This window comes from Mchenga conophoros, linkage group LG12, assembly GCF_057382185.1.
Source record: "Mchenga conophoros isolate Kocher_MC1m ecotype Shallow Benthic linkage group LG12, M_conophoros_male_GT1.1, whole genome shotgun sequence".
Lineage (NCBI taxonomy): Eukaryota > Metazoa > Chordata > Actinopteri > Cichliformes > Cichlidae > Mchenga > Mchenga conophoros.
The window spans coordinates 19656658-19675257 of NC_140537.1; the positions used below are offsets into that span (position 1 = coordinate 19656658).

The 18600-nt window shown below is 41.7% G+C and overlaps 2 protein-coding genes across 6 annotated transcripts; both read left to right on the forward strand.

Annotated features, from left to right (window-relative positions):
• Positions 1 to 290: 290 nt before the first annotated feature.
• On the forward strand, positions 291 to 2219 carry LOC146562485 (uncharacterized). Of its 2 annotated transcripts, none has more exons than XM_085294254.1 (3): positions 291 to 449; positions 783 to 896; positions 1423 to 2219. In XM_085294254.1, the coding sequence occupies exons 1-3, from the start codon at positions 401 to 403 to the stop codon at positions 1638 to 1640; spliced, it is 381 nt and encodes a 126-aa protein (XP_085150380.1). In that variant the 5' UTR covers positions 291 to 400; the 3' UTR covers positions 1641 to 2219. The 2 variants fall into 2 exon arrangements, with proteins under 2 accessions (XP_085150380.1, XP_085150379.1); XM_085294253.1 differs by having other exon boundaries at positions 301 to 449; positions 756 to 896.
• Positions 2220 to 3202: 983 nt separating this feature from the next.
• On the forward strand, positions 3203 to 15958 carry plekha2 (pleckstrin homology domain containing A2). Of its 4 annotated transcripts, none has more exons than XM_085294257.1 (12): positions 3203 to 3226; positions 6640 to 6800; positions 6930 to 6986; positions 7395 to 7443; positions 7573 to 7670; positions 8793 to 8924; positions 9114 to 9203; positions 9289 to 9357; positions 9527 to 9597; positions 11718 to 11781; positions 13283 to 13360; positions 13478 to 15958. In XM_085294257.1, exons 2-12 carry the CDS (start codon positions 6660 to 6662, stop codon positions 13919 to 13921), a joined length of 1293 nt encoding a protein of 430 aa, XP_085150383.1. In that variant the 5' UTR covers positions 3203 to 3226; positions 6640 to 6659; the 3' UTR covers positions 13922 to 15958. The 4 variants fall into 4 exon arrangements, with proteins under 4 accessions (XP_085150383.1, XP_085150382.1, XP_085150384.1 ...); XM_085294256.1 differs by lacking the exon at positions 3203 to 3226 and adding an exon at positions 3506 to 3704; XM_085294258.1 differs by lacking the exon at positions 3203 to 3226 and adding an exon at positions 3752 to 4210 and having other exon boundaries at positions 13550 to 15958.
• The last annotated feature ends 2642 nt before the right edge of the window (positions 15959 to 18600 follow it).

Genomic DNA, 18600 nt, shown 5'->3' on the forward strand with positions numbered 1-18600 from the left:
TCTCTGTATGTGTCAGTGTGCATGTGATGGCCGCAGCTTTGGACTCGCTGCTGATTACGATGCATACCGCTTACATTTTGCACATGCATTACATTTTATATGCACACTGTAAAAAGCTTTAGTAGTTAGAAAAACAAACAAATTACCTCATAATTCTGTTAATAACACCAAACTAACCGTGTGTCTCTCCCTGGGAAAGCTTGCTTTAAGTCAATTACAGCAGTGTGCTGGCTGTGCATCATAGATGGAGATTACAGCGATAAGACTTTAATGCCCTCAGACACCTTCCCCTCCAGCTCCACCTCAACCTCCCGTGTCTCCTCCATCAGACGCTCATCTTGGCTCATCCACTCTTTCTCTGGACTCTTGAAAAGACACAGTGACCCATCGCCCTGCTGCCATGAAGACTGCTCTGGCTGTGCTGCTGCTCATCTCTCTGGCCTGCCACAGTAAGTTTTTAGGAGAAGGGATCAACTTTGCTGATTACATACTAATTGGAGACTTTGTGGTGGAGAGAATCCATTTTTGGGGGAGAATTAGTCACTATATTTCAAATTAAGCCTGTCTGTTGGACATACTTAAATACCTTTGAGTGTGTGCAGATGTTCCCCAGTCTCAAATTGTAGGAGGCGACAGAAGCTGGATACTCTGCTCAGTGTGTGTGTGTGTGTGGGTGAATGGACTAATAAGAAGGTGGTTGCATACCTGCATGCTTGCAGCCACTTTTTGAATATGCATGCTTAGTCTCAAGCCAGGCACTCTCTCCTGTTCTGTCTGTGAAGGCCATGCTCTCAAATGTCACACATGCGTGGCGTCCAATGAGGAAGACTGCAACCGTCAGGGCTCCACCACCTGTCCTCAGTACGCTGATGCCTGCTCCACCATCACAGGGCCCAGTGAGTAAACACTCACACACATACATGTATAAACACACACAGAAAAACAAGCAGAACCAGTATGATGTGACTGGATACAGTAGTGCCTCACTAGAGGTCAGCACAACACTGACAACCCACTGCTTGATTGTGTCACAGATTCAGGAAACCAGTGCTCCTTAAAATAGTGCTTAAACAGTTTCCATTTCCATAAAAAGAGTTTTTTTTTTAGTCAATATTAAAATCCATAAACCACAAACTAATAAAACTCGCTTAGCTGCTTCTCTTTTCTCATGCATTTAGCTGAAGGGGCTGTGGCAAGACCTTTTTCTGTTGGTAACAAAAATCTGAGATTATTTCACAGAGTGAATTCGTAACAGATCAGATGCATCTGATGATATTCTAAGCACTAAAATGACCTAAAGTTTTTTTTCCACATAATGGTCACATGACATCTTTTATGTGTGTGTCCATTTGCGTGCTTGGAAAGTCTTCAGTTACTTCAACGCAGCTTACCCGTCACCCCCTCTGACCCGATCTCTTTCAGACACAGTTATGAAGTCGTGCACATACAAGGCCTTCTGTGACAAGGCTAACAGCGGCACTTCCGGAGCCAAGATGCATTGCTGCTTTGGCGATGACTGTAACGGGCCCCACAAGAGTCACAGCCACGGTGGTCATCACAACAGCACAGGGGCAATCTCTTCCAGCCCAGTCCTGCTGATCACAGCCCTGCTGCTGCGTATGGCCTTGAGTCAGCTGTAAATTCCTCCATCTCTTCCTCCCTTTTTTTGTTTTATTTTCCTTCCAGTGATTCATCACCTCCTCTTTATCTGTTTTATTTTTAAGTTCAAAAAAGGGATTTGAGTTGCAGAGAGTTTCATGTGGTTTGTGACAAATATCGTGTTTCAACAAGGGTTTTTGACGGCTGTGGTGGAAGGGAGTGTGGTCTGTTCTGCAGGTACAAGCTGCTTTAAAGCTGCTTCCTTTGTCTAAGTTATCATCCTCTCAAACAGTACCTTTGTTCTCTGTAGCAGCTTGTTGAATTTAAGAGGATTTGAACCTGGGGAGTGTTTGTGGTGAATAAATGTGTACAAAGTTAAGAACAGCTCACAGCTCTGATGCACCCGGGGGGGGGGGACTCGGGTGTGGTTTTGGTAACTAAGTGCTGGGGTGCCTCACTAGTTTAGTGCACAGCTAGCTTGCTTCACACCATAGAACCACAAAACAAATCTCTTTCGGACGGTAATCTGAAACTGATTTAAAAGGTTTAAAATTGTCTGTGATGATGCTTTATTTTATCTGTATGCAAGCTTGTCTGAATAAAGACCTAATCACACCCTTGTTTCGTGTGTGGGTGCAGTGCATGGTAAACTGTGGCTCAGGTACCCTTGGTGTGGCATTTGACACACTGCTCCTCACTAAATTTGTGTTTATGTTAATGTCTCTGATGTAAAAGCACACCTCGGGCGTCTTCTGTACAGTAAAGGAAACATTCAGTCTGTGATTTTCAGCAGCAGCAGAAGGGTCTGCTGAAACTTCAAAGCTTCCTTTTGCAACAGTGTAAGTTAATTTCAGTGCAGTCGCCACAGGATATGAAATCAGTGAGGTAGGTCTCCGTCCTGAGGCAGGTCATATGACGTGCAACCACTTCCTCTTAACAGGAGGACACAATTTTGCCGAAAGCAACAAAAGTGAACACAGAATCCCTCCTGTGAATGTAGATATTTGTTATTTCAGCACTTACAAAGGTGTCGTGCTCAGATCCAGGAGAGACTTTACATGTGTGAAAACTTTAAAACCAGAATCTTGACTAAACTTGGAGTGAGATGTTGAAACTGAGAGGTCAGGTCAGTTCACCTTTTAAGCCCTCTTTTTTTTTTTTTTAAATCACTCAAGTGTTTCATCACAGACCTCAATTGTGGTCACTTTTGTGTAAAGGTGGAATAAAGCAGGCTTTAAGCATTTTATTAGAATACGCTGAGTTTCTTTACATCCTGTGGCAATGTCAGATGGATGACTCATTATTTTACACAACATTTAACACTGAAGTTGCTGTTTTGCAAGTTAGACAAATTTAAGATACTTACTAAAGTTTTATCTATGAGCTCTTCAACTTAAGTACCCATAGAAACTGCCAATAAGGTAATGTGTTAAAAAGGATCCTTTCTGTATAAGTTTAAAGCCTGAATTTCCATGAACACCTTTGACTGACAGCCTTAAATTCCTCCACACTTGCATATATTTGCTTTTGATGTGTCTTCTTTAACTTTGGATGTTTGTCTCTGATAGCACTGGGCTACACTAGTGCTTTGTCGCTGTGCTTCAACGGTCGTGCTTCGGGATATAAGGTTAGTAAATATAAGTCTGATAACCACAAATGCTTTTTCATGGAATATGTTTTGCATATTTTTGTTGCACGGGATCACATGCAGCTACAACACTCAACTCTTCCAATAGCACGCACTAATCGGCATAACCGACCGTTTTCTCTTTATCTAAATAATGCAGAACTTTCATGCAGGCGTGCGGCTGCTATTGATGACACTGGTCATGTGACACGAGAATTTATGGGGTTAAAGGTCTGCAGAGGAGATCTATCAACAAATACACTTACAACTACACCTTTTTAATGTGTGAAAGCGTTTGAAACAGCATTTTAAAGGGTTCCCGTGAGGCAGTTAATATCTTTAAATTTTAACAACAGCCTCGCTTTTGGTGGAGAACCTTTAACTTTAGGCTTGCTTCATATATATATTTTAAAGCACCAACTGTTTTTGGCATAACATCTCGCACCTGTCAGCATCACCTACCAGCGGTAATGACACTGTGAGTCTTGTATTCCTGTTTATCCAGGTTTACACTCCCTTCCCTTTCAGCTGTTCTATGTGAACTACCGGGTTCATCTGAGTGTGTGCGTCTCGTGTTTGTCTTTTTTTTTTTTTTTAACTTAAAACTGAAGATAAAAGTAGAGTGTGTATGTGTGTGACAGAGAAAAAAGACCTGTTCAGATTAAAGCAACAGCAGACAGGAGGAGGAGGAGGAGAGCCCTGCTTGTGCTCATGGGACGCATAGATCATATCCGGGGCTGGTTTATTCTAATAACGAAACGTCCAACCCGGAAAAAAGGACAAGTCTTCTGAAATCGGATCACACAAACAAATTGAAGAGGGTGTCGGAGTTTCACGCACGCCGGTCTTGCGAATATCCACGGCTTATTTTAGGTTTTAAAAACTTTATTTAGCATGCTTCTGTTCACCAAACTCGCGTCTCTCTCCGCTGCTTCGTAGCCCTGCGGGGCGCTGGCTTTGGCGCACGCCGACTCTCCATAGCGGGTAAGTTAAGTCGACAAGGGGACTTTGTGACTTTGTGTGTGTGTGTGTGTGTGTGTGTGTGTGTGTGTGTGCGCGCGCGCGCGGTACAGTAGGTGTGGCTGGCCGTTGAGTCGTTGGATCTGGTGAGTCAGTGCAGGTCATCTGAGCTGAACAAATGTAATGTCTGTCAGGTGTTGCTGAGTAATTGCGCCTGATCACATTTTGACACTTTTCATTGCATGCTCATAATCACGTTGGACATGCACGCGCATGGCAGTCAAGCTTGGTATCCAGGGGCGTGCTGCACGCCGCAGCTCTTACTGTCAGTTAAACGATTTGCTCGATTAACTGCTCCACAAAATGCCAAACATCTTAAAATAGCGCTCCATACTAGACGAAAACCCCCCAATTGTGTTCCGGATTTCAAGATCCGGATTTCTGCTTTTGTATAATCCTTTAAGATCATTTTATTTATTTATTTATTAAATTTTACATAAAAGTGATTGTAGGGAGTGTTGAAACTACTTGGGTGAAGATTGTTTGATGACACAACAAACTGTATTTTTATTTTATTAAGGAGCTATTCACCGTTTTCACACCTCAAAGTTAACTCAAATACCAGAGGAAGAACTACCGAGCCTGTCTTTAGCAGCTCTGGGGTGAACTTTGATAAATCTGAGAACAAAGTAAAGCATTTACCAGGCAGAACAAAAGATGCTGCACTGCTGTAATATGTCTGTAACAAGTTTCCCCCAACGATTAAGAAGAACATGACTAAATCTCTCAGACATGCCACACGTTGGTCTAAGAGATTTACTATCAGTTTCTGTCAAACTGTTGTTTGCACACAGATGAAGCAGATATGTAAAGGTGTTGTAGGTGGTTTTCATTTCATTACCTTGGATGTGGTATAAGTCAATTAATATCGCTGCTGTGATCTGTACATTGTTTTCCTGCACACAAACTGATGATTGCTCTGTTTATATTATCCTGCCACGTTTCAAAGCTAAGGTACTTGATAGAAATGTAAAGACAGTTGAAATGACATTTGTCAGTTTTACCAAAGATGCCACAGTTTCGCCGCTGCTTGTCTTTATAATGGCTAAGCCAGATGCTTTCTGATGCCGAAAATGGTTTATTGTGCACATGGGTGCATGTGTGGGGAGTGTGCTACTGTCAGAGCTGACCTCTGTGGCATCGTTTTCATTTTTCCATTACACCAAGGCTTTCTGTAGAGCGCCTCTGTATCTTTGACCTATTTAAATAGCAGCAGACTAACACATCAGAAGCACAACCCACAAATTTTTTCAAAGCAGTTTCAAAATGAAACATTTTCTTACCCACGAACTCAAAAATAGATTCACTGGAGATTCATCGGCACGGTGAAGACATAGTCTGTGTTTGTCTTCTGTTCCTCTGAGCGGGTTGTCTGAATATTTTCATGGAAATGTTGATAATTTCCATCTCCTGAAGGCTTCTGAGCCAGGACGAGCCCGTAAAAAAGTACTGGCAGGGCGCACGGCCATTCAGTCTTGATTATGTATTTTATATGACTGTCACGTTATAATTTTTGGTCTTTTATAAAAAGATCAGTCACAGATGTGGCCTAGTTTGCCATCATATTACCTTTGTGGCCTCATTACATTCAAGTTTTTCCATAGATTCAAATCTAGTAAGGATCTTCCAAATGGATCTATTAATTTATTTGATTATTTATTTTACTGGGTGCATCCAACTTTGGAGTTTGTCTTTGTGATTACTTCACATTTAGTTGACAGAGATGCAAAAGAGGCTCCGTCAACAGTGAAAGTTCCTTTGGCAACTTAAGGAGGACAAGAATATAAATGAAGCCATAAGCCTTGTGGTTCCCCATAAGAAAAATAAATACTATGAAATGTTTGCCAATTGATAAAATGTAATTAAAAGTCTATAGAGCTGAGGCTCTCTGGGCCAAATGAGCCTCGACTGTGTTGAGGAATCAGTCAGCAGCTTGGTGATTCACACGCATGGCATTGTTTCAATGAACACATCTCACCAGCTTTCTTCCCCTCCTCTCATCTTCTTTCTTCCCTCCCTCGCTCCCTGCCTTTCCTCCCTCTCCTCTCTCCTTGCTCTTCTCTCTTCTCTGGCCAATGGAAATGTGCGTGTGTGCAGATCATGAGTGCAGTCTGTAATTTTTGGCTGTGGTGGAGGGCCTCAGCTCAGCCTCGGGCTTCAGGGTTTGCTGCACAGCCTCAATCACGTCACATGAAAAACTGCTGAGTGTGAGCGGTCTATTTCTTCCTGCGTGTGTGCGCGCATGCATGCCTGTGTGCGCTTGAACACTAAATGAAAGATGATTTATCCTCCACATCTGCCTGTCTTTGCCTCCTGTTGCTCCTTTCACATGTTGTCTCTCTTTGTCCATCCCACTCGAATCTTTCTCTTCCTAACTGTCCGTCTGTCCCCAGTGATATGTGATATCGACAGCATGCCGTACGTGGACCGGTTGAACCGTGTGTGCGGCTTCCTGGACATCGAAGAGAAGGAGAACAGCTGCCGCTTCCAGAGACGATACTTCATCCTTGACACGCAGGGAAATGCACTGCTGTGGTATATGGACAACCCTCAGGTGCTCCACACGCGCATGCACGACCCACACTTTCACAAATAGCAAGAGGAAATGAAATTGACCAATAGTGGTCATATAACCTTGGACTCTGAGCCAACGACGAGTCTGTGTATTTGTGTTTGTATGCAGAACCTGCCCAGTGGAGCCAGCTCTGTTGGCAGCCTGAAATTAACCTACATCTCTAAGGTAAACCACTTTCATGACTGACTCCGCAGTGTGGTTGCATACAGTAAAGTCCAGCGCACCAACTTAGATATCTAAAATGCGAGCACACAAGAATTCACAGAATACACACAAATAGCATGCAAATTCGTGCAAGAGTTCATAGATACACAAAGAGGTCAGAGTTATCTCTAGTTAACGGTCACATGCAGCGCAGAGCTGAGGCAGACGCTGTGAAGTTTTCCAGATGTCAGCGCGCTCACTGAGGTAACCACAGATAATGACATCTGGCTCCTCTGCACTGCAGCACTGACGGCTTCTCCCTGGACACTCAGTCAGATCTATGTCAAAAATGTGAATCTTCTATTCCTCTGTTTTTTTTCACTCCTTTCAGTTTATATTCACATTTCTTTTCTCTTCTTCTATCCTCAGGTGAGTGAAGCTACAACGAAGCAAAAGCCCAAGACAGAGTTCTGCTTTGGTGAGTTTTTTAGGGAGGAACAGAGTGACACTGATGAAATGGTTCACAATCACATAATCTCCCATATGTGATAGTATTGTCCATTGCATTTAATGTGGATATTTACGGAACTGATTTCTTCTCCGGCAGTCATCAATGCACTTTCGCGACGGTACTTCCTGCAAGCCAATGATGTGACCGACATGAGAGACTGGGTGGCTGCTCTCAACAAGGCCAGCAAGATAACAGTAAGTGCCGTTACATGAGAAAATGCTTGATCTAGCAGTTATTGGTGGTGTTAGGGTGGGGGAGTGGGGGTTGTTTCCACCTGAGTGCAGGAAGCTGCAATTTTGCTGCGGTGGGACTGAAACCAGTTTGACCCAGGCGGCTGCAAATGCCAGCCCGTTGCCCACAGATACCCCTTCGCACACAGACACACACACACACATACACACATTGCTGAATGAGGAAACTGTGAATGTGCAAGAAGACGAGTGATAACGCAAACGTCACTGCGGTGAAGGTGTCGAAACTTGTTCATATGTATTTGCATAATATTTGTGTGAGCTCAATGAAATGTCCGGGAGCCTCGTTGATCAGTGATATTCAGATGTCTCCTGATGGAAGGTAACAGAGAAGAGTGTCTCTCTGCCTCTCTCACCTGCTCACTGACACAGGAAGCGGCACTGTTCACTCTTTTTCACTTCCCCATCGAGGGCAGGGCTGCTCTGCCGCCTTTTTTTTTTTTTTTTCTTTTTTCTTTCATCTTTTCTTTTTCTTTTTCTGAGCGAGTGTAAAAAAGGAAATCATGATGTAATTGCAGGAATAAAAGTGGCACGGGGGGAGTAAAGTTATTAAAATGCATCTCTTAATATTTGTCTGTTTGAGCTAGATGTGTTGCAGTTTATTAGGAAATGATACATTTAGCTGAATGATTCAGCTGAATGACCAGTTTTGGGAAACTGTAGGCTAGATAACGGCTCTAAAAGCAGAAAATGCAGCACAGCATCACACAGCCGTACTATTGTTTTTACTTTATGACCAGCATGCACCTGCAAATCTGTTGTTTTTCTTCTTTTCCTGCTCCCTACTTGATATACACCCCACGCTAACATTTGTGTGTCTAGTGGGTTTTATTTGCTTGGATACACTTGGTTGCGCTTTTGTGCATCAGTGGACTTTGAGAAAGCTTGCATCTCTCATAGCAGATCACATATGATGTGTTTTCAGTTATCTCTGCAGTAAAACAGTCACGGTGTTGTGGCGAGCGTATGACTAAGAAAGTATTCCCAGAGTGAGGAAGAGCGGCTGTGGAAATTAAACAATTAAGTCCTTTTATTTGCTCTCAGAGGTGTCCCGTCTCTTCACAGGTGCCTAAGTCTTGCCCTGCACCTGTGAGGCCTGATGTGACCACAGTGATCAGTGACGCTCAAGGAGGGAAGAGACAACAGGCCTACAAGGCTGAGATTATTGGCGGCGTGGTGGTGCACACTCCTATTCAGGTAAAATGAATAGGACACACACACTTTTTTTTTTTTTTTTTTTTTTTTTAAGCATTATAAGAATGAAAACTGTGGCAAAAGCACACAAAAATGCGGTGTGCTAAGCTAGTCTGAGTTATCGACAGTGGTGGTTTCCGTGACCATGATATCTAAAGTGATAATAAAGATGGTTTTCATGAAATGTTTCAGAACGACAATGAAGAGACGGAAGGGAGAGAGAGGAAGGGCAACAGGCCGGGTTTGCTGAGATGTGGTTACTGTGTTAAACAGGGAAATGTGGTGAGTCTCATAACAGGTTTAGACTGAGACTGAGTCTGAGTAAAAAACAGCATGTGTGGAAATGGTAATGTGGTATGTGTTTCAGAGGAAGAGCTGGAAGAGGCGGTTTTTCACCCTGGATGACAACGCAGTCAATTACTACAAGACTGAGTCGGTGAGAAAACAGGGTTTTCATGTTTTTGCCCATGTTTCTACATGCTTAAGAGTGACTATTATCTTTGTCGGAATATTTTTGTCCCAAATTTTTGAAAACTACAGTGTTATAGCAGCCAAAACATTAAAAAATAACCCACAATAATACAAAAACAAAAAATCTGTCTTAGGAGAAAGATTTTATCCGATCTATTCCACTGAGGGACATTCAGAAGGTGCATGAATGCCTCGTCAAGTCAGGGTGAGTAAAACATGAAAGTTGTCTGAGTCTGCCAGCATTTTTGCTTTCCCTCTGTCTGGTTATCGCTATACTATGTAAACAATTGTGAATACTTGCATGTGAGCAGATGATACACTCTTAACCGGTTTTAAAGTGTTGCATTGCATGTATGGACAAGTTTATCCTTATCATTTTTAGATGAGTTTCACAGGTTTTAAAAGGGGCCCTTAAATATAAGTTATAAATGGTGTGAACAAAGGTAGTGAAAGTTTGAAATAATGAGGTCAACATGTGATCGTTATGAGCCAAACGTGTAGGCTTCAGTCTGATCTAAACCCAGATTATTTTTTTTCTACTCATAACTCTGTGAGCCTTCTCAGAGAAGCTCCTCTCACCTGCTGCCCAAACCTTCTGTTTGCGAGAAGCAGCTAATCAGAAGAGAGCTGGATCAAAGTATGCAAAAACAAATAGCTTTAGACAGATGATAAACTGAGGAACTGCACCATGGCTCAGTATTAGGAAATTAGGTTACACTTTATAATACGCCGCGCGACTAAAACTGTAATTTCTCTGTAATTAAATTGAACTTTTTTTATTTGAAATTACAATCTAATTATATTTCCCTACAAATGCTTAACGGTAGGTAGACTACCAAAAGGTGTTAACAAGTCAGGATTTTACAGGAAACACTGAAATAATTGCACTGTGTAAGTAATTTTATGCGGTACAGTAATTTTAAGTATTGCATAACTGAAACGCACTCCATAATATGGCCCGTGCCCCAAAAAGTACAGCATACTTACAGTTTAAGATGGGGAAATATTGTATTTTTATCCATAAAATGACCAAGAAATTACAAAATATCTAAAATTACTTACAATATCATTTCTGTCTTTTTCCCTGTAAAATACATCAAGTTATGCACTACTTAGATTTATTTACAATATAATATTTTTTTGTTTCCTCAAGAAACTTGTCTTGTTACCCCCTTTTTATTCTAGTGTACCGTATTTTTCGGACCATAAGGTGCATTAAGCGAAACAAGCATTGGCATTCATCTTCCAGCTTCACTGTTTATGTTATGCTTGCGATCACGTAGCACATCATTATATACCAGCTAGTCCAACTTCAGTAACCCTACAAACTTCACTGCTGTTTCGTTTTCTGTCTTCATTTATGTTGGAAGTTATAGCAGAGCTGTAAGTTTAAATTTTTCAGAAATTTCTCAGTCAGAACATCATGTTTCGGTGGAAACTAGCGAGCTAACTTCCTGCTAAGGCTCCTGACTACGGTAGCCGCAATGCTCCGACAATCCATCAAGCGGTGCGGCTTCGTTGCTTACCAAAGTCGTACTAAGACATTTTTTTGACAGATGTTTGAGTGCCGTGAACCACATAAAATCGGTTCGAGGTCAGTAAGCACAACCAGAATTCATACATAAGGCGCACTTTCGGTATACATGTCTTTAAGTATTTGTAGGTAGGTAAATATAATTAGATTACACTTTAAAATAAAATACATAGAAATTCCATTTAATTACAGGGGGATTACGTCCTTAGTCACTGGCCATATTATGAACTATTGCAGAAAATTAAGAATTATTTAGTATTGTAAATTCACAGCTACTGTAATCAAGAGTCCAAGAAAAACTGGAACTGCAAATGATCATCATAGGTCCCCTTTTAAATATCAGTGCAAGATAAAGTTTTATATAGTTTATAGTTTATATAGTTTTAGCTCATGATCCAGTATTGAAGTTGGCCACTGAATACAACTTGACAGCTGGAGAAGTTGTGGATGGTCTTAAAAAATACATGGAAAATATTTTTGTTCAGATCTTTAGTATGAGTTTTTGCCGTTTTTATAAGTGGACATTACAAACAAACTTTATTTTCATGTCTACCGTCTTATTGTATGCGCTGTTACAGTGTTTTTCCCCCCTCTGTTGAAACCTCTCTTTCTCCCTTAATAATTAGTCACTTTAGGCTTGAAGTTGAGCTTCAGTTGCGAACCTATTAGATTCATTTGTATATACTTGCTGAACTTGAATGCATAAGTATTGTAAATGACACTGTAGAACACACTCTAGCTTTTGTCCCTTTCTTTAGCTGCTTTAAGTTTTAACTTTTTGCATCCATCAGGGAGCTCCTGCTTAGAGACAACCTCTTTGAGATCATCACCAGTAACCGAACGTTCTACATTCAGGTAAAACCTTGTTCTCCTTTTGTATACAGCACTCATTAAAAAAAGGCCTGCATTCATGAAATGAAGGGAATGTCCCTGTTGTATTTTTAGACATTTGAATAAGAACAGAGAAGCTCTGTATTCCCTGGTGACACCGTCCTGATCTGTCGACATGTTTTCTCTAAATGCTCTGCTGCTGAAGTGTGGCGCAGTCGCTTTTTTAAGGAACATGCGAAGTTTGTTTTTGTGAAAGGGGCACAGCCATCTGTTGTCATAACAACAATAATATCCGTTCCCCCTCCTCTCCCCCGGGAGAACAGCTGACGGAGGCGTTGGGGGCTGGATCAGATAGGAAGTGCGGGGATAGAGACAGACTGCAGGCAAGAGCGCTTTTGTTTGTTTGTGCAAGGGGAAAAAAAGGAAGTGTGAAAAACAAATAATAAAATGAAGTAAATAAAAACAGGATAACCACAACTTCTCATTCCGTGTGTGGACACTGTAATAAAAAGTGATCTAAGCTAAAATAAAGATGAATATTGGAGTCCTTACACACCTTTAATAGCTTGAGAGCGGATAGTGATCTCCTGTCGTGCATTCTTTCCAAACATAAACACATGACAATAAGTACAGTTACCACCGAGGATAATTTTCGAGTACTGTTCTAGCTTTTTTTTCTGATAACATCAGGCAATTCCCATGTAGTGCCAAACCACAATAATAGTTCCCTTAAGGCGCTTTATATTATAAGATGAAGACACTACAATAATAGAAAACCCAAACAATCAGACGACCCCCTATAAGCACGCAGCTGACGACAGTGGGAAGGGAAAACTCGCTTTTAATAGGAAGACACCTCTGGCAGAATCAGGCTAAGGGGTGGCGATCTGCCAAGACCAGTTATGGTTGGGAAAGGGGGACAGGAGGAAAGACAGCCAGAGATTATTAATAACTAATGATTAAGTGCAAAGTGGTGTATAAACACATAGAGAGTGAAGAAGAAATGCTCAGTCCACACCAGCAGCCTAGACGTATTGTAGTGTAACTCAGGAAGGGTACGGGGTCATGTGAGCCAATCCTAAGTTTAAGCTTTATCAAAAAGGGAAAAGAGTGTCCAGGGTTGCCAGTTTGGATTTGTCTGTGGAGCTTGCTCCAAAGACGAGGGAAGCTGAAAGCTCCGTCTCCCATTCTATTTTTATGATTAATATTTGCGTTGTCGTCGAACACCAGCAATATCTTTGCTGATGCCTCACTACCTGCCGAAGCGAGTTCTGGTGCTCTGCCTTTGGCAGATGGGTAATTTGAGCCTGGTTCTGTTGGAGGCTTCTTCCTGTTAAAAATGAGTTTTTCCTTCCCGCCATTGCCAGGTGGTTGCTCATAGGGCATTGTTTGATTTTTGGGTCTTTACCTTACAGTATACAGCGCCGTGTGACGACTGCTGTTGTTGCGTTTTGGCCTTATTAAAGGGCAGGTAACAGGCACAAAAGCTACCATGAAACATAACATGGGCCCTTTCTCTCTACAGACAGACTCGCCAGAGGAAATGCATGGTTGGATCAGGGACATTCAGATGAAGATCCAGGATTTCAGGGGTCCCTCTAAGGTAACTCTATCTTCAGAAATGGATAATTCTTTACTTCTAGCTGTAAGTTATTGGGAGAAAAGTGTAAATCCTTGCTTACGATTGACAGCGGGGATGCTTTTGTCTCTTTAATTGCAGGGTTTTTCTTTTAAACGTGCTTCTTCGTGCTATCGGAGTTACAATCCTTCCTCTACATCTCGTGGTTCGCAGAGTGAAGCAGATAGGAGACCTCAGCTGGTGAAGTCCTGCTCTGTGGCGCCAGGATGGCAGCCCTGGACACCCGTTCCATCGTGTGAACCGTCTATCATGGATAACGAGGATGAGGACAGCGCCTTCAGCTCTGTGCCGCTCTCCTCTTCGTCCACCTCCTCATCTGCTTCCTCCTCCTCAAACTCCCTCTCTACCCAAAATCCTTGCCCCGTCACACATCCGGCACCTTCGGCCAGTGGACTGGGGATGCTCACAGCATCCGCAGATGCGGCGAGTGGGCGTCGAAGGCACCGCTCGCAGCCTCAGCCTCAAACCGGCTGCAGCTTTCCCTTCAGCCTGGATGACGACAGCATCCGCACCACAGATGTGTAATCCAGAGATGTTTGAGGAGACTCCTGCGTGGGCTGTGCTGACACCTGTTTTTAAATGAATGTGACTCCTATTGAAGGGCCACTGTGACCATCTGCCTCAATGCCAGGCCATGAGCTTGGTGCCCCCTACTGGTGAAGTAGCACTTATACAGATGAAGGATGCACCCGGCTGCAGGAAGGCTAAGAGGCATAGTGTTTGTTGTACACAGGACTGTGAACAGATAAAACGGAGTGTTTTCTTTTTCCTTTTTTTGTAAGTGTAACTTCCTCTGAAAACTTGAATGATTTTGTTGATTATTGCCGACAGTAAAATGATGGCACACGCTTTTCACTCTGTTTCTTTGCTCCTATCAGCAGGACCCCATTATCACCCCAGTTACAAGTGTTCACATTCACAATATATTTTTATGTCCAAGCTTGTTTTTGTGTTTAAATGTATCAGACGGTTGTGTTTCTGTTTTTTGTTTTTTTTTGTTTTGTATTTTTTTTCCCCGGGCCAACAGTGTTTTCCTTTGCTCTTGAGGGGCATCATGTGTGGAAAAACTTCACATAATAATTAACAAGCATTTTATACCTGTTGTCTTTCATGTGTTTTGCCATGAAAACCCTCAGAGGCAAGTAAAGGGGGGAAAAAAATCTGGTGATCCATTTCTAAACCTGCTCTATGTTGTTTCTTCTCTTGTTTGTATGAATTAAGAATGGCTAACATTTTTTTACATTTCATTCACTTTTTGCTAAATGTCATCTATTCGCTCTCTTTCTGAAAGGCTTTGCTCTTGCAATAGTCATTTTAGCCACATTAAGCCAACACTCCATTTTTAAAGCAGACAAAGCCGGACATGTTTCCCTTTAGTTGGATTATTGTGTCTTAAAGGGAGCACACAAGTTCACCCATGGCTTGACACGCCTTCCACAACAGCAACTCTAAGGTACTAGGAAGATTGTACAGTTGATGCGAAGAAGAGTAACACTAATGACTGTGTGCACGATAACATCTGTATCAACAGATACTTCAGCTTGTGTCCGCTGGCATGTTTTTTCGCAGCATGCTGGGAAAACCCAACCCACCTACGTACGTCAAAAGAAAAGCAAGATGGGACCTTTAGATAAGTTCTTAAGACATAATATATGTGCTTTGTTTTTAAGAGTGGATGAAGAAATTAACATAAATGCTTTTACCTTAGAACATGGCACAGTGGGACCTGTCACCCTCTCGTGGCCAATATAAGTATTACAGAAATGGCAAAGGGCAGGAAATTTTTTTTTTTTTTCCTTGTTTTCAGTGAAAAACCCCCATAGAAAAGCATGTTTTTCTGACAAAAGGTTTTTCTTCCAGCTGTTTTCCAACATGAGAAGAAAGTGAGTTGGAAAAAATGGTTCTGACACTGGCAGCCTTTGCCTCTTTTTTTTTTTTTTTTTTTTTTTTTTTTTTAATGTGCCAGAGCATTTTAGGGGGAAAATTTAATTTAGAAAATTAACCTTGCCAAACCAGCCCTTGTTTTTCATAAACCCGGGATGGAGAACAAGTTAGTGTTTGCAAATGGATCTCCGCAATTTTTTGTTCTTGCTTGCCTCTCAGGGCTTTCGTATCCACCACTATTAATATTAATACTTGGCTTAAAGATCAATTTTCAGTAAGCTGTGACTCTTCCGTTTGGTTTGAACACAGTACCATACTAATGCTGCAGTGTTTTCATGGTACTAATTTAGCTCAGTTGTTGGTAAAGCAGTTTTCTTTTTGCAGAATTATGTGGGAAGATTTGCGACTGCCTTGGGTAATGTTATCTGCACTTTGTGTTTCTTATTTTTACTTTTTTTTTCTTGTTTTGTCACAGCTTTCACACCATGTACTACAGTTTCCTCTTAGATTATGCCTTTTGTTTTTTTACACCCTTGTTAGGTTCACCTTGAGATTTCATTGATGTGGTACCAGGTTTATTCCTGTTTCCGTTTTCTGACGCTATATGCACTCATCTGCCTGCAATTAAGCTTAATTTTCTTTCTTGTGAATAAAACAAGGCTTTTTATTTGTCTAGTTTAGGCTGTTTTTGATTTTTAAGGTTTACGACTTTCCCACCTCCTGTCATGTAATGCCTTGTATGCCCATACAGAGTTTAAACCTAAACACATTGTAACATTAAGGTTATCTTTTGATCGAAGTGATGCTGGTGAGTCTTAAAAACTTTTTATGTGTTTTCTCTGTAAAGGGTGAAAATCCCCAACTTCCAAACATTCAAAGGGTCAGTGCCAGCACACTTGCCCTTTAACACTGTCACCTTAAAACACATGCATGACATATAGACACAAACACGAGCGTGCATGCACACGCCAATTGAGTGGCCAGAGGCTGAGTTAAGTGAAGTGTTTCACACATCCAGTGCAAAGTCCATTAGATAAATTGCCCTAAAACTCTGTCCTGACCTCTGTCCACTTCCCTCTGTGCCTCCTAGGGCAGCTGTGCGACTGGTGAGGGTGAAATGTCTCCAACTGAACAGCTTAAATTGTGTCAGTATAGGTAAAAAGGCCCTCAGTGCTCGTGAAATGTCAGCTGTGTTGAAATGAGTTTTCAGTCTGTTAAAGACAAAGCTCCTGGAGGTAATGAGAGAAATCCAAGCAGAAACACAGGAAAAGTGGAGATGAAGCCAGTGACTAATTTTTTACGAGGTTTAGGAAAGAAAAAAAAGAAATGAAGTGGATAGGGGGTGACATTCTGGGGAACGTGTACCTGTGCATGACCTCCAGGTTTAAAAACTTCCTTAACTGTGGGGCTTGGCATGGATCTGAATCTTGAAAGCAACATAGAAAGCTCAGAAGTATTCTGAGGAGTTTCTTGCCTCTCTGAGTTTGTTCATAGTTTGAGAAACAAAGAGATAAACGTCTGGAAATACAGCGTCACGGTAGAAGCCTTCGAGGTTGAACTTCTTTTTCCTGTCTGCACAAACATAACTTAAAGGTCACAAAGCACTTCGGTCTGATGCCTGTGAGTGACGGGCAGCTATGAGGGCAGGCAAACACACTGCTCCCCTAAATGTTAATGTTCCCACATGAATGACTCTGCAGCACACTGCACTCTCTCTTTCTCTCTGCCTCCTGCTCACATTGGTTACACTCTGGTTATTTTAAATGTTACAAAATAAAATTATTTCTCTCAGCAGAAATGATTTTAAGATTAAAGCTTGTTGTTGCTTGTACACCGATTTGAGGATTTATTTGTTTCTTATGACATCTTATGATAATCATCTCTTATGCTACCAGTTATTAGTTCCCCGTTTGCAGAAGATTACCACTAGAGGGAGCTGTGATACACCGCACTTCATTCAACATACTATGAGGCTGTCAAAACACTCAATGAGCAGCATGCTTGTAGTTCAGTGAGATTACATTGACTTGCTGTAAACTCCCTAAAAAGTCTGACAAGAAGCTGTAAAGCCTTTCAGCATTAAAGCACTGAAATAGTATTTTAAATCTGAACAGTTGCAGCATTTTCTCATTGATTTTCACACTAATCCCCTCCAAGATATAAGCACAATAATAAAACCAAGGAGGGCAAATAATAACAAAGACTTGTTTAGAAAAGAAGTGTATTATCAGTAATCACAGACTGGCTGTATTATATAAAAATAAACACATTAAAACTAGACAGACTCGGTCAAGTTTTGTTCTAGCGAAAAAATCTTTTGCATATAAATTTGATTCTCCAGAGGTTTAAGGGTTACTTTGTGTTTTGTAAAGCTTATAGGCCCTGAATACAATCCAGTGCAAAAATGTAGACACTGTGGCATGAATATCCAAGTGGGACTTGAAGTTTATGTGTCAAGCTCTATTTCATACCCTTAAAATCTCAGAGAAGCTGAGCATCAAGACCTTTGATGGTGAGTTACCCGCATAGAGTTTTGCCCACAGGTCAATAAACTGAGAGTGTTCATTCATTCATGGGTAACAGTGTTGTAAAGCTCTGGAAGAGTGTGTCTGTGACACTACTTCTAATTGCAAGACTTTCTCGGGTTCCTGTAGTTCAGATTAATAATAGCTAATAATTCAGATTAAACTAGTTAATGTGTACGTGTGTGTGTGTGTGTGTGTGTGTGTGTGTGTGTGTGTGTGTGTGTGTGTGTGTGTGTGGAGTCCTTTAGATAATGGTTTAGGTAAACCATTTTGGTTTAGTGTGATGTCATATTGCTCTGTTATTAGTCCGTTAATTCTCTGATATTACAGATGAGCAAAGCATTAAATTAGTGCCCAGCAGAAAGCAGAGGCTTTCCAACATGTGTAATATGAAGTCATATTAATGTGGAACAGGTTTTCCTTCATCTGGACTCAGAGGCCCCCTCTGGACCACTGCCAAACCTCCACCCTCCGCTGTTCCCACATCAGACCACCTTACAAACTGGAGGCAGGGGGGGTTTGGAATGTATTCTGCCCTGTGTGATGTGATTGTTTGCAGAGAAATGGGTTGACCTTGCCCCCCAATGCCACACACACATACACACACTCGTTCTAGCCGAGCTGGAGGTGTGTGAGACAGACCTGCTGAGTGCAGGAGGTCTGGGACCCCTTCACCACTTCCTCCAGACAGAGAACAGAGGATCCAGTCAGCTGAAGCCAGGATGGGACAATAATGAGCCTTCCAGCAACCACCACCACCTCATTTATTCAAACTGTTGCCTCTAGCTTTTCTTC

Excerpts from the sequence above, each read along its gene's own strand:
- LOC146562485 (XM_085294253.1), top strand. The coding sequence starts at position 401 with ATGAAGACTGCTCTGGCTGTGCTGCTGCTCATCTCTCTGGCCTGCCAC. Across the intron at positions 450-755 it reads CATCTCTCTGGCCTGCCACA|GCACTCTCTCCTGTTCTGTC; the intron begins GTAAGTTTTTAG and ends GTCTCAAGCCAG. Across the intron at positions 897-1,422 it reads CTCCACCATCACAGGGCCCA|ACACAGTTATGAAGTCGTGC; the intron begins GTGAGTAAACAC and ends GATCTCTTTCAG.
- plekha2 (XM_085294257.1), top strand. The coding sequence starts at position 6,660 with ATGCCGTACGTGGACCGGTTGAACCGTGTGTGCGGCTTCCTGGACATC. Across the intron at positions 6,987-7,394 it reads AATTAACCTACATCTCTAAG|GTGAGTGAAGCTACAACGAA; the intron begins GTAAACCACTTT and ends TTCTATCCTCAG. Across the intron at positions 8,925-9,113 it reads TGGTGCACACTCCTATTCAG|AACGACAATGAAGAGACGGA; the intron begins GTAAAATGAATA and ends GAAATGTTTCAG.